The 25,166-nt window shown below is 41.6% G+C and overlaps 1 protein-coding gene across 4 annotated transcripts in view; it reads left to right on the top strand.

Annotated features, from left to right (window-relative positions):
- Window positions 1-25,166, top strand: part of slc9a2 (solute carrier family 9 member 2) — an 83,543-nt gene that overhangs the window by 39,412 nt on the left and 18,965 nt on the right. For all 4 annotated transcript variants that reach the window (XM_048598059.1, XM_048598058.1, XM_048598056.1 and 1 more), the window contains 4 exons: window positions 11,872-12,089; window positions 12,699-12,901; window positions 17,851-17,940; window positions 22,002-22,072. In XM_048598059.1, the coding sequence (XP_048454016.1) occupies window positions 11,872-12,089; window positions 12,699-12,901; window positions 17,851-17,940; window positions 22,002-22,072 (582 nt within the window). The remainder of the gene's footprint in view (window positions 1-11,871; window positions 12,090-12,698; window positions 12,902-17,850; window positions 17,941-22,001; window positions 22,073-25,166) is intronic.

Raw genomic sequence — 25,166 nt, 5'->3', positions numbered from 1 at the left:
ATTTTAAAATCGTCTCTTCTGCCTATCACACCTGATCTATATTGATCCCTCTGTTACCCAAAACCTTTAGAAGTCCTTTTTTTTAGTTCCTCTCTGACTCTGGGCTGGAAACTGATACAGTTGAAACAATATCACCAAGGAGACTTTGTTTCTGAAATTGACCTGTTATCTTTTCCCCTGTTGTCTTACTTTTTACTATTTGGCAGAGACTTTAAAGGTTGATCTCAACCTTCCTTTTTGTCTTTCTTGTTTGTAAAACAAAAATAACAATCTTTTGGAGCCAGTTTGAATTCCTTCTGTTTTCTCTGCCTGTCTATGAAGCACTTCTAGAACTTCCCTTGTGTTAAAGGGACTGTCCTGTATTCTCAAGTACGTGCTGCCCATCATTTTGTTGCCCTCTTAATTTGCCTATTTAAGACATAATTTAAAATCAGTATTAAGTACCTGTATTAAATGTTTGTCCACTAATATTGCAGAGCACTTTAGTTTAAGGGAAAATTTTCATAGTTCATTTACAATATTGGTGCTATATAACAAAATCAATTAGTTGCTTAACTCACCCACTAATGTTTGGTGTTTTAATATCTCCTCACCTTCTTACAAACCTATGATTTTATTTGGTGATCACTGGCCAATTAGTGATGCAAATTGTAAGTCAGTTGGACTTCTTGTTAGGTACTGAGTTTTGGTTTTGGAAAAAAAAACTTCTTGAAGGACTGTTTCCTTGAGGTCCCCCTGCCTTTTTTTTAAACTTCTCAGAAATGCTCCTTGCAGAAATTTAGCCTTTGCTTGACTTTGACATCAAGTTGTAAAAGCAAAAACCACAAACCGTTTCCTGAACCTCCTGGATTACTGACAATTTAATTTGTGTTGGGGAAGGGGAGGAAGAACGTTGACAGGACGTGTATTACTAAAGAAACTTTGAGGTGAATGGGAACAGCACAGATATGAAAACACTGGTTTAGTAAAGCAGAATTTTCTCCTCTTCATTATCTGTGTCTTAAAGAGAAACTCTAAACGGTGAGCTGCCCAGCATGAGATAATGTTGTGGTTTCCTCAAACACACCATCATATGTCTCAACTATGTGTTAGCGAGAAAGTGACCTTATGTGAATGTAACGTTGCTCATATTGAAATAGTTGACGTGAGGCGGCATCTGGAGTATGGTGTATAGTTCTGGTCACCCGTACATATGGAAGGATGTTAATTCATTGCAAGCACTTCAGAGAAGGTTTGCTAGACTAATAACTGGAACGAGTGGATTGCCTTATGAGGAAAGGCTAGACAGGTTAGGCATGTATCCTAGAGATAAGAGGCAGAAGTGACTGAATTGTAACATATAAGATCCTGAGGGGATTTGATTGGGTAATTGTTGAAAGGATGTGGAGGAATTGGAGTGAGGCGTCATAGTTTTAAAAATAAGGGGTCATTTAAAAAGAAGATGAAGAAGCATCTTTCTCCCTCCGGGGTAACTTTGTCAGCAGCTTTCCCTCTAAATTTCAAAATGGCTGTGTAGGTCTCTGAGGTCAGTGCTCTACAGCCACCTCCTTGAAATGGAAGACAATGCCACAATTAGACCACAGTGCCTGGAACCTTGAAATGATGTGTTGTTACATAGCTTCGAGGGAATGTTGGTTGAGAGACTTTGGAATTCCCTTCCTCAAAAGACAGTGAATTCACAGTCTTTAAATATTTTTAAGGCACAGGTTAATAGATTCTGGACCACCAAGGGGCAGAAAGATTATCAGGAATATGCGGGAATGTAGAGTTGAAGTTTGAATCGGATCAGACATGATTTTATTGAATGGCAGAGCAGGCTTAAAGGGTTGAGTGGCCTACTTTTGATCCTTGCTGAAACATAATTCCTAGTGGTTAACCTGAGAGCTATCACATATTTGCTTCTGCATCTCTGCAAGTCTTGAAAAGAGACTCGTTTTTTAGGAAAGTCAAAGGATGAAAAATAATCTACTATTTGTACTAAATTTGGCTATAGCTAAAGTTCCCTGCAGTCATTCCAAATAGATTTGTCTACAAATTTTGCATTGCTGTACTTGCAGAAATTGGCATTACTTGTGTGAAGGATAGTGAAAGTCATTCTTTTCTAGAAGAATGAAATGTGGGGACTGCTAGTAAGGCCAACATTCAATGCTTGCCCCTTACTGGGCTTGAAAAGGTGATGGACAGCTGCCATATTGAACCACTGCAGACTGAGGAGTGTAAAATCCCCTGCTGTTAGGTAGGGAGTACCAGGATTTCAACTTTGCAGTCATGAAGGATCGGTGATACATTTTCAGATCAGGCTGGTAACTACTTGGAAGGAAATGTGTGCTTGGTACTTTCGTGCACCTTGTGCCCTTGTTTATCTCGGTGGCAGAGGTTACATGTTTGTAAGATGATGTTAATGAAACCTGTTAGATGATAGAGACTGCAGCCATGGTGCTCTGGTGGTGGAGGAGGGAGTCAATGTTGATGGCGGTGGATGGAACACTGATCAAGAAGGCTGCTTTATTTTAGATGGTGTCAAGTTTCTCAAGCACTAATCCAGGCAAGTGGAGAATATTCCATCACAATCCTGATTGTGCCTAGTAATTGATGGACAGAGTCATAGAGTTGTACAGCACAGAAAACAGACCCTTCGGTCCAAGTCGTCCATGCTGACCATATATCTTAAATTAATCTAGTCCCATTTGCCAGCAATTGGCCTGTATCTGTCTTAAATCCTTCTTATTCATATACACAATCAGGTGCCTGTTAAATGTTGTAATTGTACCAGCCTCCTCCACTTCTATTGTCAGCTCATTCCATACACACACCACCCTCTGCGTAAAAGAGTTACCCCTCAGGTCCTTGTCTCTTGCCCCCTTGAACCTATGCCCTCTGGCTTTGGACTTGCCTACCCTGGGGATTCACCCTATCCATGCCCCTCATGATTTTATAAACCTCGATGAGGTGACCCCTCGGCCTCCTAATGTTCTAAGGAAAACCTGTCCCTATAGCTCAAACCCTCCAACTCTGGCAACATCCTTGCAAATCTTTTCTGAACTCTTTCGAGTTTCACAACAGCTTTCCTATAATGGGGAGACCAGAGTTGAATACAGTATTCCAAAAGTGGCCCTAACCAATGTCCTGTACAGGCACAGCACGACTTCTCAACTCATATACTCAGTGCACTGACCAATAAAGGCAAGCGTACCAAACACTACCTTCACAACCCTGTCTACCTGCGACTTCAACTTCAAGGGACTATGAGCCTGCACTCCAAGGTCTCTTTCTTTGGCAACACTTCCCAGGACCTTACCATTATGTGTATAAGTCCTAACGCAGTGTGGAGTTGGAGGAGCACAGCAGGTCAGGGTACCGACCCGAAACGTCAACTTTCCTGCTCCTTTGATGCCTCGCCTGCTGTGTTCTTCCAGCTCCACACAGTGTTATCGCTGACTCCAGCATCGGCAGTTCTTACTATGTCTTTGTATAAGCCCTGCCCTGATTTGTCTTTTCAAAATCCAACACCTCACATTTATCTAAATTAAACTCCGTCTCCCACTCTTCAGCCCATCCGATCAAGGTCCCATTGTATTCTGAGACAACCTTTTTCGCTGTCCACTACACCACTAATTTTGATGTCATCTGCAAACTTACTTACCATTCCTTCCATATTCACATTCAAATCATTTACATAAATGACAAAAAGCAGTGGACCTAGCACTGATCCTCTCAGCACACTGCTGGCCACGCGTCTCTGGTCTGAAATGCAATCCTCCACCACCACCACCACCCTCTGTCTCCTACCTTCAAGCCAGTTCTGTATCCAAATGACTAGCTCTCCCTGTATTCTATGCGATTTAACCTTTATTAACCAGTCTAACATGGCTTTGGGGAATTGAGAGCTGATTCGCTTGCTGTAGAAGAACGCTTCCTCTGTCATTTTCTTGTTGTCAAAGTATTTGTGTGGGGTCCAATTAAGTTTCTGGCTTGGGTGACCTCTATTGTGTTCATTTTATTCAACTGTTTCTCACTATCATGTGGATTTAACAAACATGCTAAAGACAGGTATCTGTGTTAGGCTTTCAAAATCATGCGGGATCTAGACAGAGTAGATATGGGAATAGTTTTTCCCCATGGGTGGAAGTATCTAGTGCAAGAGGGCACAGATTTAAAGTGATTTTTGTTTCTTTTGCCAATAGTGACATGAGGAATCTTTTGATGCAGCAAGTGGTTAGGATCTGGACTGTTCTGCTTGACAGCATGGTGTAGACAAATTAAATAGAGGCTTTAAACTGCTTTCTGAAAAGGAAGAATGTGCGAGGCTACGAGGCGAAGGTGGGCTAGCAGCAATAGGTCTTGTTCCTGTATGTTTTAAGGGTTTTGAGGTATAGAACAGTTTTTCTTAAGATTTCTGAATTCTTAATTTATAACAATGAGATGTTGAGTTGTGCCTGATCCAACTATGTAGACATAGTCAGTGTTTATGAATCAAGTAGAATTTAATAGAGAGTGACTGACCTTGATATTAATGTCGTGTTTGATTCAGCAGAGCGTCAATGATCCTTTGTAAAGTCGAAGTCAGCAGGAGTCAAGTGCTCGCTGCAGTGGCCGGGATCATACCAAGCATAAAGGAAGATAATAATGGTTTTGGAAGTCAGTCATCTCAGATCCTGTTAACATTTTTATATCCAGAAATGCTCTTGCACGCAACTGATTTGTTTTCTCCCCCATCACCAAACCACCCTTGGTATTTTTTCATCTATTAACCACCACCAATAAATTACCCATGCTCACAAGTTGATTAGTACCTCTGTTTAGTTATTACCTTTTTTGTATATGTAGTTCCTCAGTTTGCTTTTTCTTTTTATTTAAAAAATTTTTCGAATCAAGTTCAGAGATGTTATTATACACCTGTGGCGTTGGTGGGACTGGAACCCAGGCCTCCAAGTTCAGGGATAGGGATAGTACCACTGTGCCACAAGAGCCCCTGGTTTGTTCAGTTCATTGCCATATGTTCTACCACTTACAGCTACTTAGTCAAAGACCCTTCCTCCTGATAATGTGCACTGCTGATTGCAAAGTGTTCAGGTAATGACGGAGTTCATTCCACATGTAGCGATACCTGAACAAGATTTAGCTTTGGTTTGATGAATATTATTGGCAAATAATAATTGCAACACAGTGCAAAACATTGACCATCTTAAGTTGACATTCAGTAACACTATCATTGCTGCATCCCCTACTATCAACAACCTGGTGCGTGTGGGGGGTGGGGGGGGGGCGCGAAAACGGGTTTCATTTGACCAGAAATTCTATGAGAAACTCACTGCTGACTCCCCAGACCCCATCTCTTATCTAAAATATACAAGTCTAGTATGTGATGGAATGCTCTCTAATTGTGTAAATGGGTCCAGCTTCAACCATGCTGTCTCAGCATCATCCAGGAAAAAGCAGCACATGTAATTGCCATGTTATTGGTCACCTTTAAACATGTACTCACTCCCTCCATCAGTGCTGTACTGTGACAGCAATTTGTATCATTCACATGATGAAATTTGTCCAGGCTACTTCAACAGCAGCTTCCAATCTTGCAGCCTTTAAATTTAGACGAAACCCATGAAGTGTTTGAACAACGCCTCCTGCAAGTTCCCCTATAGTCTCATACCATTCTGATGTGGAAATCTATCGTGATTCCTTTACTGTCACTGGGCCAAAATCCTGGAACTCTCTCCTAACAGCACCGTAATGAACTGGCTCAAGAAGGCAGGTCTTCTTCACCACCCTCCTTAAATCCAGTTGTGATGGGCAAGAAATGCTTCATATTGTTGCCCATATCGAGGAATAATTTACTTTTTACAAAGTGTTTGGCACTACATTTCAGGTTGTTAAGGCTCATAGCCTTTTGCTCTGTCCAGTGCACTTACCCATTCCTTAACATTACTAGGAGTGGATTTAGTTGCCTGAACCTGGTATTTGTGCTGCTGTGGACCTCAGAAGGAGGCTGAGATGGGTAAGCCACTGGTGCTGAAGGAGCTTCAGGATTGTCTTTTGCAGTGATATGCTGAGCTTCCCCATCATTGAGGACAGGAATATTCGTGGAGCAGCTGCTACTTTATCCTGTGTTGTTTAGTTGTCCACCTAATCAATAACAGGATGTGGCAGGACTGTAGAACTGTTCAGATTAATTGGCTGGAGAATTATGTAATTCTGTTACAGAGCGTTGCTTCTGCTGTTTAGAAAACACAAAATCTTGTGGTAGCTTCATTAAGTTTGTACCTCATTCTTAACAATGCCTGGATTGAAAATTATCATGCCTGCTGATATACAAACACTTTGCCCCGCCCACCATTGATGTCACTGATGATGTCACTAACTCCACCCCCACACCCAGCTCCAACCCAGCCACCAGCCCCAAACTCTGCTGGGTGTTCACCATTCCCCCCAAGACCTCCCCCTCACTGAGGACAAACAGTCAGTCCTCATTAAAGGACTCACCTTCATTCCCCTCCACCCACACGTCAGTGAATACCGCTCACACTTGGATGTCGAACAGTTTTTCCTCTGCCTCCACACCTATTTCTTTAGCTGCAAGTCTAACCCACCCTTTTACAGACCCCTTCTCCCTCATCCAACACACCCCATCCTCCTGGACATCACCCCAAGGCCTCATACCCTCCCTCGACCTCTTCATCTCCAACTGCTGTCGCAACATCGATCGCCACAACCTCTCCACCCCTCTCACTCACTCCAACCTCTCCCCCACAGAACATGCAGCCCTCTGCTCCAACCCTAATCTCACCATCAAACCTGCAGATAAGGGGGACACAGTAGTGGTATGGCGCACTGACCTTTACATCGCCGAGGCCTGGCGCCAACTCTGACACCACCTCCTACCGCCCCCTCAATCATGACCCCACCTCTGACCACCAAAACATCATCTCCCAGACCATCCACAACCTCATCAGGTTGTGACCTCCCGCCCACAGCCTCCAACCTCATTGTTCCCCAACCCCGCACCGCTTGTTTCTATCTCCTTCCCAAAATCCACAAACCTGATTGTCCCGGCGGACCCATTGTCTCTGCCTGTTCCTGTCCCACTGAACTTATCTCCACTTGTCTTGACTCTATTTTCTCTCCCCTGGTCCAGGAACTCCCCACCTATGTCTGGGACAGTTCCCACGCCCTCTACCTCCTCCAAGACTTCCAATTCCCTGGCCCCCAACACCTCATCTTCACTGTGGTCATCCAATCCCTATACACTTGCATTCCCCACACAGATGGCCTAAAAACCCTCCCCTTCTTCCTCTCCCACAGGCCCAACCAGTCCCCCTCCACCGGCACCCTCATCCGCATAACAGAACTCGTCCTTACCCTTAACAACTTCTCCTTTAACTCCTCCCACTTCCTACAGACTAAGGGAGTGGCCATGGGAACCCGCATGGGTCCAAGCTATGCCTACCTCTTCGTAAGATACGTGGAACAGAACCTTTTTCCGCTGTTACACTGGCACTATCCCCCACCTCTTCCTCTTACATCGATGACTGTATCAGCACCGCCTCATGCTCCCATGGGGAGCTTGAACAGTTCATGAACTTTACTAACACCTTTCACCCCTACCTCAAGTTCACCTGGACCATCTCTGATACCTCCCTCTCCTTCCTGGACCTCTCTGTCTCCATCTCTGGAGACCGCCTCGAAACCGACATCTATTTCAAGCCCACCGACTCCCACAGCTACTTAGACTACACCTCTGCTCACCCACCTTCCCGCAAGAATGCGATCCCCTACTCCCAATTCCTTCGCCTCGGCCGCATCTGCTCCCAAGTTGGGGCATTCCACTCCCGAACCACCCAGGCATCCTCTCAATTCAACTCTGCAACTTCACCCCCTTCGGTGGTCGAAAATCTTGACCACATCTCTTGCGTTTCCCGCACCTCTACCCTCCCATCCCCCCCCCCCCCCCCCCCCAACCAAACAAAAGCCGAGTCCCCCTTGTCCTCACATATCAGCCCCCTAACCTCCGCATCCAATGTATTATTCTCCTCCACTTCCGTCACCTACAATCTGACCCCACAACGAAAGAGATATTTCCCTCCCCATCCCTAGCTGCCTTTCGTAGAGACCACTCTCTCTGTGACTCCCTCATCTGCTCCACACTCCCCACCAACCCCAGCACCTTTCCCTGCAACCGCAGGAAGTGCTACACTTGCCCCTACACCTCCCCCCTCACCTTCATCCAAAACAAACCTTTCATATCAGACAGGGGTTCACCTGCACATTGGTCAATGGCGCCTATTACATCCGTTGCACCCGATGTGGCCTTCTCTACATCGGTGAGACCAAACGGAGGCTCGGAGACTGCTTTGTAGAGCACCTGTGCTTTGTTCGTGACAAACAACAATACCTTCCACAGTCGCAAACCATTTTAACTCCCTCTCCTACTCCCTGGATGACATGTCCATCCTGGACCTCCTCCAGTCTCACAATGATGCCACCAGGAAACTGGAGGAGCAGCGCCTCATATTCCGCCTCAGGAGCCTACAACCCAATGGTCTCAATGTGGACTTTACCAGTTTCAATATCTCCCCACCCCGGCCTCATCCCATGACCAACCCTCCCTCTCATCCCTGCCTCCTTGACCAGACACAACCTGTCTGTCTTCTCTCCCACTTATCCGCTCCTACCACTCCCTACCTGCACTCACCTATCACCATCCCACCTACCTTCCCCAGCTGTACCCCTCCTCTCTCTATTTATTTGTGAGCTCCCTTCTTTCCACGCACCCCCCACGCCATTTCTGAAGAAGGGTCCCAACCCGAAACATCAACTTTCCTGCTCCTCTCATGCTGCCTGGCCTGCTGTTTTCCCCCAGCTCCATGCTGTGTTATCTCTACGTTGCAGATTATTTTCTTTATTAAGTGTTTTTCACTGAAAACTTCTGGCATTTTTAGGAGCAAAACGGTACATCACAAGCCCATTAAAAATATTTGCTCCTTCACATTTGAAAGGTGACGATGCTAGGAGGTCTCCTGGTGGTAAAAGCTGCAGAGTTGCATCCTGGTTTATCTCCAGCACATTAGCTTATAATTCAGAGCAAGAGTGTAGAACAAGGAAGGTACGTGACTATTAGACATGCTGCTCCCCCAGATGATGCAAAATATGTCCATTCTGGAGAATTAACCTTCTTACTAAACTTCTAGGTATTGGCTTATCACATGTTAAACATCCAAAAGCCTTGTAGGAGTTGCTGATACCTTACTAGGTCATATTCAACAAAATTGACCCAAAAATGGTCAGTCTTGGGTAAGATGACTTTAAATGACATTTTGTCTGCAACCGTTGTTCCAGGAAACATTTTTGCAATCAAGGGCTTACATTTTCTTCTGTTTCACATGACGTTTAGTTTTCTGTTCAACAGATTCTCTTCTGTTTCTTCAAAGGTATTTATTGACACAGGTGGGCCCGTGGGGCCAGAGGAGACAAAAAATTGTTATTTCAGTTCTGTGCATCATCCACCTGCGGGGACCAGCTATTTAATGTATAATGTTTCTTTTGAGTCAGTCATATCCAAAACTGCACTCAGTATTCTGAACATGTCCTGTCCAGTGAATTCCACCTCTTTGTAAGGAGGTTCTTTTGATATTGGCAATTGTTCTACATTTTGCAGCTCGATAAGATACTTAGCAAATTGCAAATCTTGGATATCTGAAACAAGAATAGAACATGGCAGCCAGCAAATTAAATGCATCTGCATCAAGAAAAGACGGGTAGCCATTTTATGAAAACTTCTTCTCAGTACAATAATCTGAAAAATAACATTACTAAAATCAGCGAGAGACTTTCATTTACACAGTGCCTTTGCATGTCCTCTAGGCATCCCAAAACATTTTACACCAATGAATTTCTTTTGATTTTTCATCACAATCAAAGCGTAAACATAGCAGCCATTTTCTGCACAGCAAGGTGCCACAAGTAGTGTGATAATGGCTGGACAAATTGTCTTTGTTACCTTGGACAAAGATAAATATTGGTCCGAACACAAGAGACATCTGCAATTTCCTTCTACAAATTGCCATTGAAACCTAAAGGTAGATTATTCCTTGGTTTAACAACTTCCCTGAAGGGCTGCATGTAAGGATCAACCTGGATTTTAGATTTAACACTGGTTTGGAGGTGGGGTTTAAGGGTAGGATGAAAATATTTAAGTCAGCATACTTAAGTGTTCAAGAATACAGCTTTTAAATTGTGTTGTTCCAAAAGACAATCCATAAAGTTCCTAAGGTAGAAAATAAAGGCCGTGCTCACAATATATTTATTTACTTAAAAACCTTGCTTTGAATCTTGTGTGGTCATACACCAAACTGGATTTGTTTTCTTGGGCTCATTCCAGTTAACAAGAAAATGTTGTATTTATTTCATGCTACAATAAAATGTCCCATGGAGATTCTTGGGATTATTTCTCACAGTTTGACACCTAGACACTTAAAAAGTTGAAGCATGTGACCAAAAGGTTTGGGCAGACAGCTTAGTTTGTGTGGAAATAGAGAGCATGAGAGGTTGCGAGACAGAGAATTCCAGAGTTTAGTTTCTTGATAAATCAGTTAAAGTCTTGGGATACTCAAGGCCAGTGTTGATAGAGCATAAATATATGGGACATGGGAAGGAGTGATGTCATGAAGGGACTTGAAAACCAGGCCAAGAATTTTGTGGCATTGCATAACAATGTGGCAATGTAGGTCACCAAACAGATGGGGTAATGAATGAATGGAACTTGGTTTATGCTGGTATATTGGCAGGATAATTTAGTGGAGGATAGAACAAGGGGCACTGGTGAAATAACTCTTCGGGGCTGGCATCCCATCACCATTCACCCTTTATTTACAAAGAAGGGTCTAGGCCCGAAACGTCGGCCTTCCTGCTCCTCTGCTGCTTGGCCTGCTGTGTTCATCCAGCTCTACACCTTGTTATCTCTGTTTATGTAAGCATATGTTTTTGTTTTAAGTGGCTCACTTCACACTGACTAGTCTCATAATTGTATTCAAGGTTATATTGAACTCTTGATACTTGAAGGGCTGTAAAGGAGGAAAAAGTAAACTACTTCAGAATGAGTAAAATTAGGCTGGCTATCTTGACTGTATTGACATACTTACGAACTGGTGCAAAAGCAGGTCATTCTTTACTTGCAGAGAAAAAGAAACTAAAGTAATTGTGTGTGGCATAACTAAATTCCAGAAATACTTTGGAGAATGTTTGTTATGGTTACATTATGGCATATGCTATGAAATGACTAGATATCATAACGTAGACTAATTGATGCTTATTGTGTACTGCACCAAAATCTGCAAAGGTGGTACAAATAAAACAAAATCAAAAAGGAAAGAGATTTGTTGTAATAAATTAAATTCAAACCATTAATTTAAATGATGTACCTCACCTGACAACTGGAATTGATTTTTAAAAGTTCAACGAAGCCCATAGAATATCTTTCCAATTCCGGTTCTCTTGCAGCACCTTAGGCTATAATTAGCCAACTCAGCAGAAAGGAAGTAATTAAAGTCTCCATAGCGCTACTGGACCATTTTAACCCAAGGGGCACCACACCTCGGGTGAATAGCAAGGTTGAGGAGGAGAGTCCTTCATGTAACCTCACCAGGTGAGGGAATTAATTCCACATTATCAGCATTACACTGCAGAAAGTAGTCTTAAACTGTCTGAATTAATGCAAAGGAAAGTTTGTGCTTTTACCTGCTAAATTACTGGGGCTGAAAAAACCTGTCATTAGATAGTAAGTGGAAAGGTCATCATCGCCTTAGAAGAAGCAATCTCCAAAGTCGATGCCGGTGTGATATTATTTGAAAATGAATTAATAAAATCTTTCCTTTTCAGATTGATAGCCTGCTCTATGAGCATGAAGTACTATGTGGAAGAAAATATTTCGATGAAATCTAGCACCACTATCAAGTATTTCATGAAGATGTGGAGTAGTGTCAGCGAAACTCTTATATTCATCTTCCTTGGTGTATCAACAATTACAAATACCCACGAATGGAATTGGGCATTTGTTTGCTTCACTCTATTGTTCTGTTTGTTTTGGCGGGCACTAGGTAAACAATTGCTCATTTTCTAAACCTCTAGATTGTCTGTGAATGGGAGTTTTTTTTTTCTGGTTTTACACACAAATGAGAATGTTTGAGCCTGAATATAGGAAGAACAGGTGCGATTGTGAAAGAATTTAGTTATTTAATATAAATCAAACTAAGAAAATTGTAGAACATTTAGAAGTATGCACTCATTGTTCAATTTCGTAATGTTCAGTGCAATGAGGTGATCTGCATTTGGGTACAAATCCAAGATGTTCTCCCTTTTTGTAAGTTTTACATATGCATTCTTCTTGATTCCCTTCACTACATGACAACTGAAAAACTAGCCTTGTTTTGTGGATTTTTGTTGAGAGAATGCAATGTAAATAACGTCAATTTAATTTGATTTAGTCTTGCATAGGCCAGAGCAATCTGTAATTTCTTGCGTTCAGCTCTTTATGGAAATGTCTAGGAAACCTTGTTTGGGAAGGGACAATACAAATAATGATGGACGTGGTATGCCAGTGATTTGCATCTATTTTCAAAGAAGAACAAGACCAGTAGTGAGCGATATGACCATTTGGCACATGTATATAGTTCCCAGTTTTTAACCGATACCTGTTTTACTTTCAGGTGTTATAGTGCTGACTCAGATCATTAACAGATTTCGAAAATTGATTATCACCCGGAAGGATCAGTTTATCATCGCCTATGGTGGGCTGCGTGGGGCAATTTGCTTCTCGCTTGTCTTCCTGCTTCCTTCTCATGTCTTTCCTCGAAAGAATTTGTTCATTACATCAACAATCGTGGTCATATTCTTCACCGTGTTTATTCAGGTAAAACTATCTGCTTATGTATCTTGGTTGTTGAAATTCTGTTGCAAAACTTTGTTCTTCTCAGAAAATAAGTTATAATTTCATTAATAAGAGCATTAATAACTAATAACTTTATTACAAGTTTTTAATCTGCAATAATTGGCAAGCTTCAAAATATTGAGTTTAGTTAAATTGCATGCTATTTTGCAAAGTATATTCAAGAAGACTGTACTAGCTAGAGAGTTGATTTTTTTTTTTCTTGAATGTGGAAATGGCTGGAGAATTACTCCAAGTTCTCAATTGGACCTAAAATTGATTTGTCTGTAGGATTTGGCTTTCATAAACCATTTTGGCCAACTTTTATTCCAGTTGTTTTAGACAGTCTGATTTTTTGTGTTATGTATTTTTGAAGTACGTAGTTTGGTGAAATCTTCCACTCTAGTTACTAACTAAACATATAAATACCTCTCTCACAGTTACAAAGAATGTTATTTGTGAGTTTGATCAATAGAAAACCATCCCTCGTTGTCCTTTTTGAGCAGTCTGCAGGCTTTGACAGAGTTGACCGCATCGTCTTCCACTGTGCCTCCAGAATAATCCAACAGTGTGGCACTACTCTCACCTGGTTCCATTATTTCTCTACCTGTAACTACAGAACACTGTCAATGGTTTTTCTTTCTGCTCCTGTTATCTTTGGTGTTCCTCAGGATTCTAACCATGGCTGCTCCTCCTTCTCATCTACATGCTACCTTTCTCACTTCTCTGCTGTAAGGAGGACAGCCCCTGCTGCTTCAATAACAACTGATTTTCACTAATGCCCTTTTAGGAAAGGAGCATTGCCATCAACAAGCCACTCACTTGCACTGAACTGCTAATAACGCCAGACAGGACTGAAACCAAACAAGCTACCCAATGCCTACAGCAAACCCAGCCCTGTCAATCCTGTAACATCCTCCTTACCAGCGTGCATTTCACCGAATAGTCAAGAAACAGACTACTGTAGTCTTACTCTCCAAATTGTGCCTTATAGACATCACCATAGCGTGAAGATCTTATTACGGGGCTACAATATTAATTCTGTTTCTCTCTCCACAGATGCTGCTAGACCTGCTGAGTTTCTCCAGTATTCTATGTTTTATTTCGGATTTCCAGCATCTGCAGTGTTTTGCCTTCATGCCACCATTACCATCCTGCTCCAATGGCTGAATAGACCCACTAGTGGTGGGGACACAGTGGTATACAGTTGGGAGAGAGTTGGACACTCTGAGGAAGCCCCAAGTGTGGCAAGGGCACAGTGTATACTTTGGGTGGGGAACTTTTAATGTTCATCACCAAGAGTGACTCAGTAGGATCACACCTGACCAAGGTGGCCAAGTCTTACAGAACACAGCTACTAGACAGGGTCTGCAGCACCCTCCCCCAGATGGTCAGGGAACAAACAAGAGGGAAGCACCTACTAGCCCTTGACTTCATCAGTCTATTATTGCAGATCCATCTGTCCATAATGGTATTGGTAAGAGAAACAGTTATGACACTGATATCTGTCTGACAATGTGGAAAACAGCACAGTTATATTCTGTCCACAAAAAGAGGACAGTAATTGATCAGGTTAGAATTGTTCTATCATCCTATTCTTGATCAACAGCAAATGTTGGAAGGGGTGAGGAGCACTGCAAAGGAATAACTTGCTCATTGACGCTCTGTTCAGGCTTTACGGGGGCAACTCGGCTCCTGGACTCATTACAGCCTTAGTACAAACGTAGACCAAAAAAGCTGGACCCAAGGGAGGGAGAGTGAGAGTGACTCTCCTTGATCATGGCAGCGTCAGACAGAATAGGACATCAAAGAGCCCTGGCAATACTGGGGTCAATGGGAGTCAGTTGGGAGATCTTTGGAGTCATACGTAACACAAAGGGAGATGATTGTTAGAGGCCAATCATTTCAGCACCAGGACATCTCTGCAGGGGTTCCTCAGAGTAGTGACCTAGGCCCAACTGTCTTCAGCTGCTTCATCAATAACCTTTTCTTCTATTGTTAGGTCAGAATGGGGATGCATGATTAAGTGAAAAATTATCCATCCATTCATGAATCCTTAGATACTGACACTGTCCACGTCCACGTGCAGCTGGACCCAGACAATATCTGACTTAGGTTGATAAGTGAAAAGTAACATTTTGTGCCACACAAGTACCAGGCAATTACCACCTGCTGAGAGATTCTGACTGTTTCCCCTTTGCACTCAATGTTATTACCATTGCTTAATCTCCCACTATCAGTATCCTGGGGATTGATCAGGAATGGAACTGGACCAACCATATAAATACTGTGGTTACAAGACCAGGTGACCGTCCCTTTGGTTCCCCCATGCCTGTCTCCCATCTACAAGGCTCAAGTCAGGAGTGTGATACAATATCCTGCACTTGCTTGATGGCTGCAATAACACTTGAAGCTCTAAACCATCCACAATAAAGCAGCTTGCATGATTGGCACACCTCCAGCACCTTCAACATTCATTCTGTTCCCCCATCTATGCACAGTGGTAGCAGTATGAGCCATTTACAAGACGCACTGCAATGAATCACAGAGGTTCCTTCAAAAATACCTTCATACAAGAGACCTCTGCAACCTGGAAGGATAAGGGCAGCAGGCACATGCGAATACCACCTGCAGGCTCCTCTCCAAGCACACATCGTCTTGACTTGGAATATATTGAGGTTCTGTCTTTGTTGGGTCAAAATTCCGGAACTCCTTTCTTAGCAGTACTCCGTATTATACGCCTCAAAGACTGCAACAATTCAAGAAGTGACTTACCACCCCTTTCACCAGGGCAATTAGGGATGGGTAATATATGCTGGCCAAGCCAGCAAATGCCCATGTTCCATGAACAAATATTGCATGTCCTCATCCCTGTTACCTTTCTAGTGAATCTCATCTACATCCTCTCAAATGCTTTTGCCCTTACAAAATTGTGATGCACAAAAAAAAATTCCAGATATTTTCTACATGATTGCTAATTCATGCCAAATCTGTGGTGGTGAATGTCGACTAGAAATTTAGCTAAGACTGTATATTTAGGGCTCTTGGAGCCCACAGATCAATTCGTCACCTAAGATGAGTGCTTGGGCAAACGAAATATTTGCCCTGCACAACTGGCTATCCACTGGCTACTTTTTTACCTGCTTAGTTATTTTGAGCACAACTTTCCCCCTTACACAACACTTACTTTGTTTAAAACCAGGGTATTATGACTGTAGCACATGCTGACATCATTAATTACACCATGGAAAGTACTGAAATGTCAATGACCTTTCCATTTCTTTTAAAGCATTAATATTGGTCAAGACGAGAAAACTGCAAAAGTTAGAAATATGCAGCCAGCCTGTCAACTTTGAAAAGGGTGGGTGGATGGTTGTGGGGTTAAAATAAGCCAATGCTTGAAATATAAAAGTTAATATTTTAGTTGTCCTTCTCAGAAGAATATAGTTTCAGCACACACCAAATTATCATTTTTATCTACATGACACTGTGGTGTTTGCACGTTCTTCCAGTGTCTGTGTGTGTTTCCTCTAGGTGCTCCGGTTTTCTACCACAGAGCAAAGTTGTTCAGGTTAGGTGGATTGGCCATGGTAAATTACCCATAGTGTCCAGGGAAATGCGGGATTACAGGAATAGGGTAGGGGGTGGGTCTGGATAGGATGCTGTTTGGAGGGTTGATATCGACTCGATTACCTGAATAGCCTGCTTCCACATTGTAGGGATTCTAATGTTCAATGAAATAAAATGCCACAAGGTAGATAAACTAGGATATTATAGGGCTGTTAGTCCAACATCCATTGTGGGCTAACTACTAGAAACTGACATTGGTCACCTATTGACTAGATTATTTGGATGAATATGAGCTGATCAGAAAAGGAAAAAGACACGACTTACCCTTTACAAATTCTAAGGATCGAGTCCAATCTTTTTGACATAACAGGGAAAGGAGTCTCTAAAGATGCTACTTATTGACTTCCTGAAAGCATTCAACAAGGTTTCACAAGACACTGTGTTGAACAAATTGAGAATACTTGAAATTGGATTCAAGCTAATGGCTTGCACAGGGAATTGAATGGGAAGTAGGAGACAGAATCAAGTTGATGGGTATGTATTTGAATTGGCAGGATGTAACTCATGGTGTCTCCCAAGGAACTTTCAAGGCCCTCACTTTTTCATTGTATTCATCAATGGCTTAATGAGGTAATAGAGACTGGTGAATCAACATTTGCTGCTAATACTAAGCTCAGTAAATTGTGTAGAAGAGAGCAATGGGATAGTACTAAACTATGTTTGTGGGCAAAACTGGCAAATGAAGATTAATGTAAGAAAAGTGAGATCAGTCACTTTGGGTTTAAAGATATTTCAGAGCATTTTCTGAATGGTGTGGTACTAGGAATTGTTGATGAGTGGAGAAATTTCTGGCTCCAAATACGTAAGCCTCTAAAAGGAAGGTACAAAAAGTAATTTAAAAGGTTAATGTAAAATGTTGGCTTTTATCTTAACCAGCCCAGAATTCTATTGGTGAAAGTTACTTTAAAAATGTAGAGCTCCTACTTGGAGTGCAACATTGAGGACTGGACCACATACCACAGCAAGGATGTATTAGACTTGAAGACTGCAACACAGATTAATAGGATGTTATTGAACCAAATAAAGTTAAATTATGAGTTTGCACAAATAAGATTTGTATTTCTTTAAGAACATAAGAACTAGGAACAGAAGTAGGTTATTCAGTTTCTCAAGCCTGACTTACCATTCTATAAGTTCATTGCTGAATTGCCCCAGACCTTAACTCCTTTTTCATGCCAACTCCTCATACCCCTCAACTCCTGAATATTCCAAAAATCAGTCTACGTACTTTTTACTTTGACCTGAAATCCTAAACGTGTGTGCTTGTATTTTTTGAAAGCAAATGTTCACTGTTGATCTTTTAGGGAATGACTATTCGCCCATTGGTTAATTTTCTGGATGTTAAAAAGACAAATAAAAGACAGCCAACAGTTAGTGAAGAGATTCATATTCGGGTAAGTGTTCCAATTATGTTGTTCAACTTTATAACAATGTTGCATTTGTATAACTCCTTGTGGGTTAGAATCCACGGTGTTTGAGCAGAATTAGTACTGGGACTGACAAGTAGCATAGAGAAAGTTGAGCAGCTGAGTAATATGGTGATGAGACTTGGATGCTGTCAGCATACATGTGGAAACTGAATGTGCTTACAAGTAACAGATGAAGAGAAATAAACCCTTGAGGAATATCAGTTGTTACTTCTAGTTGGGAAGGGAAATTGTTGCAGAAACAGGGAATGGAGAAGATGCTAGAGAAGTTATCTTCCTTGATCTTTCTTCAGCCAACAACTTTTTGTTTAACACATCACCCTCCCATAGTGTTTCTGCCTGCAGTGTCCAATTCCATAATGCACAACCTGTATTGTTTAACTGTTATGTATTATTCTTTAACATAATTATGTTCATCTGCACTATCACCAGAAATTCATCCTGGATTGCTGCTTCTCATGTACTTAATACTACTTAGCAATATTATCAACTAACATCGGGATATCTCTCACAATCCTTTGTTTTTTTTTTGGAATACAAGCTTAGATGCATCTTAGCTTCCACAAATGCAGCATTAGGAATTCTTATCATAAACTGTTTTACTTCTGACTGCCCGTCTCCGCCCTCTGTCCCTTGTGGAATTTTACTGCTTGCAATCTTGCTTCATTTGATTAGGAGCTCAATATTTACCACACATCATCTCTGTCATAAAAGTCATCTTCCACATATTCAGAACAAAATAAATTAATGGCACATATACGGGTTAATTGGATATGATCTTAGAGCTGTTGTGAGACATGGTTACCAGGAGATCAAAGCTGGGTACTAAACATTCGAAGCATGAGACTGTTTGAACAGACGAGTAGAAGGAAAGGGTGGCAGGGATGGAATAATTATGGTAGCAATAAATGAGACTGGATTGGAAGATGTAGAATACACGAGTGAAGTTAACAGCAACAAGGGGAAGAAAACACTGGAAGGAGACTCTGTATAATTGCTCCTTAATATTTAAAAAAATAGGGTGAAACAAAGAATAAAACAGGGCATGTAAACAAAGCAGAACATTAACCATGAATGTCTTTAATCTTCGTGTAGATTGGGAATGTCAGATTGGCAGAGGTAGGTATGAGGAAGAATTCATGGAATACTTTCAGGATAGTTTTGTAGAACAGTATGTTGTGGATCCAGCCAAGTTATTGGTTTTGGTAATATGTAAGGAGGCAGGTTTAACAAAGGATTTAGAGTGAAAGATTCCCTGGGAACCAGTGGTAGACAGGGTAAAATTTAACATTTAGTTTGAGAGGGAGAAACTTGGGTCGGGTACAACTGTGCTACACTTGAATAAGGGTGATTACAGAAGAATGAGGACAAAGCTAGCTGGAGCTGACTAGGAAAGGAATTTAACAGCAAAGATGGTTTAAGAACTACGTCAGATGTTTAAGAAAATAGTTTAAGACTCTCAACAAAGATGGACGGCAAATAGAAGAGCAAGGTTCTAGGATGGGGAAAGCCAATTGGGGAAGTTTAAGGATAGCATCAAATTGAGACAACAAAAGACAACCATTAATCCTTTCCAATTGTAATCCAGAGGGTTTGGAAAATTTTAAAACCAACAGACAACCAAAAAAAAATAGAGGTAGAAGATGAACTTTGAAGGTAAATTTGCAAGTAATATAAAGATAAACTGCAAGAGCATCTTTAAATGCATGAAAATGAAATGAGGCAAAAGTGAACAAACACTCCTTATAAACGAGGTTGGGGAAATAATAATGGGGAACAAGGAAATGGCAGAGGAATTAATAAATACTTTGAATTAGTCTTAATAGTAGAGAACAATGACAGCATTACCGAAATACTGAATAATCAAGGGGCAAAAAGAGGAGAGGAAGCAAATACAATAACTATCACTAGGAAAATAGAACTAGAGGAACTAATGGGGATAAAAACTGATAAATCCCCTGGACCTGTTGCATTGCATTCTAGAATGTTAAATAAAGTAGCTGCGTGGCTAATGGATGCACTGTTAGTAATCTTCCAAAGTTCCGTGTACCCTGGCAAAGTCCCAGAGGATACTCTGGAAAAGTTGCAGAGGATTTGAAAACTGCCAATGTAACACCTTCTACTTAAAAAGGCAACAAGACAAAAACAGACTATCTATGGGTCAGTTAGGTTAATGTCTGTTATTGGGGAAAATGTTAGAGTCTGTTCTAAATAATGTAATAACAAAGCATTTAGGCATACATCACATGATCAAGAATAGTCCGTGTGGCCGCACGAAGGGGTAATCATGCCTGACATATTTAGTGGAATTCTTTGCGGAGGTAGCGATAGGAAAGGTTTGTAGGGACATGGGCCAAGTGCAGGCAGGTAGGACTAGTTTAGTTTGGAAACATGGTCAGTGTGGACTGGTTGGACCAAAGGGTCCATTTCCATGCTGTATGACTCTATGACTGTATGATAGGCAACAAGGATGTAGTGGATTTAATATATCTGGATTTCACAGGTGCTTTGATAAGGTCTGGGATCAGGGAAGCATTTTTAGGATGGCAACCTGCAACTAGTGGTAGGCTACAGGCTGAAATTATTTATGATGTATTAATGACTCGGATGATGAAAGTAAATCTACGAACACCAAGTTTGGCGATGACACAAAAGTAGGTGGGAAGGCAAGTGGTAAGGGTGACACAAAACACTGTAGTGAGAATTAGACGGATTAAGAGAGTGGGCAAAAACTTGGCAGATGGAATGTAATGTGGGGAAATGTGAAGTTGTGTGTTTTGGCAGGAAGTATAGAGAAGCTAAATATGTCATTAAATGAACCATTTACTGTAGCTTTCTGCAGTCTGAGGGATTTGGGAGAGTCATCCATGAATCCCAAAAAGTTAGCATTCAACTTCAGCAGGGACTAGGAAAGACAAGTAGAATGTTGGTCTTTATTTGAAAGGGAATTGTGTATAAGAATAGGGAAATCTTGCTAAAACTATACAAGGCACTAGTCAGACCACAGCTGAAATACGTGAACAGGTTTTGTCCCCTTATCTAGAAAGGATATACCACCATTCCAACACAGTCACTAGGTTCACTAAGTTGATCCCAGGAATGAAGAGACTGTTTTATGAGGAGAGGTTGAATAGATTGTGCTTGTGCTGACTGGAGTTAAAAAGAATGCCATTACCTTATTGATCCATATAAGATTTTTTTATGGACTCAATAGGATAAATATGGAAAGGTTATTTCCTTTGTGGTATGATCTAGGTTTAGAGGCATACTCTGAGTAAGTGGTCGCTCATTTGAAAGATGATGAGGAATTTCTTCTCTAAGGATAGAGAATCTCTGAATTCTTCACTGGAGAGGGCTGTTGAGGCTGAGTCATTAAATATATTTATTAAGTATCTCAAGGCTGAGATGGATTATTAATCAGTAAGGAGATCGAGGGTCATGGGGCAAAGGCAGGAAACTGGATTTGAAGATTATCAGATTTAGCCATGGTCAAATTGAATGGTGGAGCAGGCTTGATGGGCTGAAAGGCCTACTTCTGTTTCTATATCTTATTGTCTTATGATCTTATTTTCAGTACGTTATCATTATATTTCCCACATCATCTGCTAAAGTCCTGATTTGTTTCACTGTCTTCAAACCTGATCACATTTTCCAGCTGTCTTAAAATTCATGTCATTCTCCACTGACTTCTGAAATATTTGTATTGAAGTTTGAAATTTGGCGAAATCTGAAAAAGTATTTCATTGAGAAGTGAAAGCCTGTTTAAGACTAATATTCCTGTCATTGATTACATGCCAATTGCAAAGTGTCATCTTTCAGAAATTCCATGATTCTGGCCCCTTGCTTTCACCATCCTTTGACATTTAGGGTAACCAAGATAGAAGCTTCACTCTGCTCACAAGGATCGGTTCAATAATATCTGACCTGGTCACCTCAATATAGAAAACTGATCACTTTTCACTTAGGAATTCTTGTGGAAAATGTATTTTCTGCTTTTACGTTTAAAATGTTTTCTTTTTTATGTCTAGTTTTTTGACCATCTGTTGGCTGGGGTTGAGGATATCTGTGGACAGTGGAGTCACTACTACTGGAGAGACAAGTATGAATTTGTTTTGCATCTAAGTTTTAGCGATAAGTTAAATGCCTCTGATCAGTTACCCATAAGCAATCTGAAAGCTTAATCAGTTAATTTGGTAACAAAATAGATGTACGCTTTTGGAAGACTGATGTTGATTAAGTGTCACCAAATCCAACTGCAAATGATAAAATTAATGTTTTTGTGCCTCTGGTGATGCCGTGAGTCATGATGTACCATGTTCCATCTTCCAATCACTTGGAAGTCAAATCAACAGGTTTGACCCATGGTGTACATTTTCCTGCACCCAGTAGTCAGGTAGACTACAGAAATTGTGGTATGCATAGCCCTTTTGTACATACAGGCAAGTTAAATACATAATGGTGGATGCTGTGTCTGCTTAATAACTTGTGATTCAATGCCAACTCTGTTCAGTCATAGCCACTTTCCAACCAACCAGCTGAGTTAGTGTTGACATTACCTGGACATGTCTGCAGTCTCCCTTTAAAAGTTCTAATCACAAGTAACAACGAGCTCATATTTCTACCAGAGGAAATAGGGTTACTATGACAATTAACAGTCATGGTACGATAGTGACTGACAAAGATAGTATCAGATCTTTTGTTTTAACTGCAGACAGGAAATTTTTCAAATTAGTATCATGTTAAAACTCTTGTACTCTAGATCTGGCAGAATAGTGTTACAATGTTCTCATTTAAAATAATCAGATAATTGATTATGTTTTCAAGACTCTTCAAAGAAATTCAGTATTAGAAAAGACAAAAGTAGCCTTTTCCTGCACAGGAATTGTAGGCTTGCTAGCTGTTTAAAACTGGCACTACTTGCTAAGATATACAAGGGCCCAAAATAGAAACTTACAATGTGATCGCTGATGTCATTGGTTCCTAGCGGTTGGAGTTACGTTATCAGGACCACACTAAAAGTGGTGGTGAATCTTTCAGAAAGTAAACACCCATAATGGGTTTCAGATTAGGATATTCCAAAGCAATAGTCAGGTGGATGATCTATCTCGGCCTCCTCCAGTGGTTCCCGGCATTACAGATACCAGTCTTCAGCCAATTCAATTCACTCACTTTGAATACTGCAAAGCTATGGCCCTGACAACATTCCAGCAATAGTACTGAAGATGTGTGCTCCAGAACTTGTCGCTCCCCTAAGCCAAGCTGTTCCAAGCTGTAGAGTTACAACACTTGCATCTACCTACAAGGTGGACAATTGCCCAGGTATGTTTATACATAGAAAGCAGGACAAATCTAACCCAACCAATTACCGCCCCGTCAGCCTACTCTCAATCATCAGTTAAAGTGATGGAAGGTGTAATCAATAGTGCTATCTAGCAGCGCCTACTCAGTAATAACCTGCTCAGTGACATCCAGTTTGGGTTCTGCTATGGCCAGTTAGCTCCTAACCTCATTTCAGCCTTGGTTCAAACATATAAAAAAGAGCTGAATTCCAGAGGTGAGGTGAGAGTGACAGCCCTTGATATCAAGGAGCCCTGGCAAAACTGGAATCAATGGGTATCGGGGGGGAATTTCTCCTTTTTTTTTTTTTTTTTTTTTTTTTTGGAGTCATACCTGGCACATAGGAAGTTGGTTGTAGTTGTTGGAAGTCAGTCATCTCAGTTCCAGGATATCTCTGCAGGAGTTCTTCGGGTAGTGTCCTAGACACATCATCTGCTGCTTCATCAACACCTTCCTTCTGTCATAAGGTCAGGAGTGGGAATGTTCAATGTGCAATCATCAATGTTCAGCACCATTCATGACTCCACAGATACAGGTGCAGCCCATGTTCAAGTGCAACAAGATCTGGACAATATTTCAGGCTTGGGCTGACAAGAGCCAAATAGCATTCACGCCACACAAAGGCCAGCCAATAACCATCTCCAATAAGAGATAATCTAACCACTGCCTCTTGACATTCAGTGGTGTTACCATCACTGAATCTCCCACTGTCAACATCCTGGGGGTTACCATTGACCAGAAACTGAGCTGGACTCACCACATAAACACAGTGGCTACAAGATCATGTCAGATGCTAGGAATACTGTGGCAAGTAACTCGCCTCCTGACTCCTCCAAAGCTTGTCCGCCATCTACAAAGTATAAGTCAGGAGTGTGATGGAATACTCCCTACTTGCTTGGATGGGTGCAGTTCCGATAACTCTCCAGAAGCTTGACACCATCCAGGACTAAGCAGCCTACTTGATTGGCACTACATCTACAAACATCCACTCCCTCTACCACCAACAGTCAGTTGCAGCAGTGTGTAGTATCTACAAAATGCACAGAAAAAAATCACCAAACATCCTTCAACAGCACCTTCCAAATCCAAGAGCAATTCCATCTTGAAGGGCAAGGGCAGCAGATATATGGGAACACCACCACCTTCAAGTTCACCTCCAAGCCATTCACCTTCCTGACTTGGAAATATATTGCTTTTCCTTCATTGTCACTAGGTCAAAATCCTGGAATTCCATCCCTAATGGAATTATGAGTCAGCCCACAGCAGGTGGACTGCGGCATTTCAAGAAGGCAGATCACTACCACCTTCTCCAGCTCAACCAGGGACGGGCAATATATGCTGGCCAGCCAGCGACGCCCACATCTCACAAATGAAAGAGAAAAATCTATTTGACTTTTTTTTTAAACTATTAAAAACAAAGCACTGGAGGTTGTTAGAGAGAGATGGTGTATTAAAATGGTAAGCAACCGGAAAGTTGGAGTCATGCTTGTGGACTCAGGGGCAAGTGTTCCACAAAGTGGTTATTGCGCATACGTTTGGTTTCACCAAATGTTGAGGAGACTGCATCGTGAGCAGCAAATACAACAGACTAGATTGAAAGTAGTACAGATAAATCATTGCCTTACCTGGAAGATGTGTTTGGGATCTTGGACAGTAAGAAGAGAGGAAGGGAAAGGATAAGTGTTATACTTCCAATGATTGCACAACAAGATGTCTTGGGAAGGGGTGAGGTGTAGGGATGATAGATGAGTGGACCAAGCTGTGTCATGGAGGGCATGATCTCTTCTGTTATGGAGGGAATGAGTGCAGCAGAGGTTCACTAGGCTGATACTAGGGACAGGAGGACTGTCGTATGA

This window comes from Rhincodon typus, chromosome 6 (assembly GCF_021869965.1).
Source record: "Rhincodon typus isolate 14 chromosome 6, sRhiTyp1.1, whole genome shotgun sequence".
Taxonomy (NCBI): Eukaryota; Metazoa; Chordata; class Chondrichthyes; order Orectolobiformes; family Rhincodontidae; genus Rhincodon; species Rhincodon typus.
Note: the sequence above shows the minus strand (reverse complement) of the source record. Positions and strands in the feature narration are given on the sequence as shown.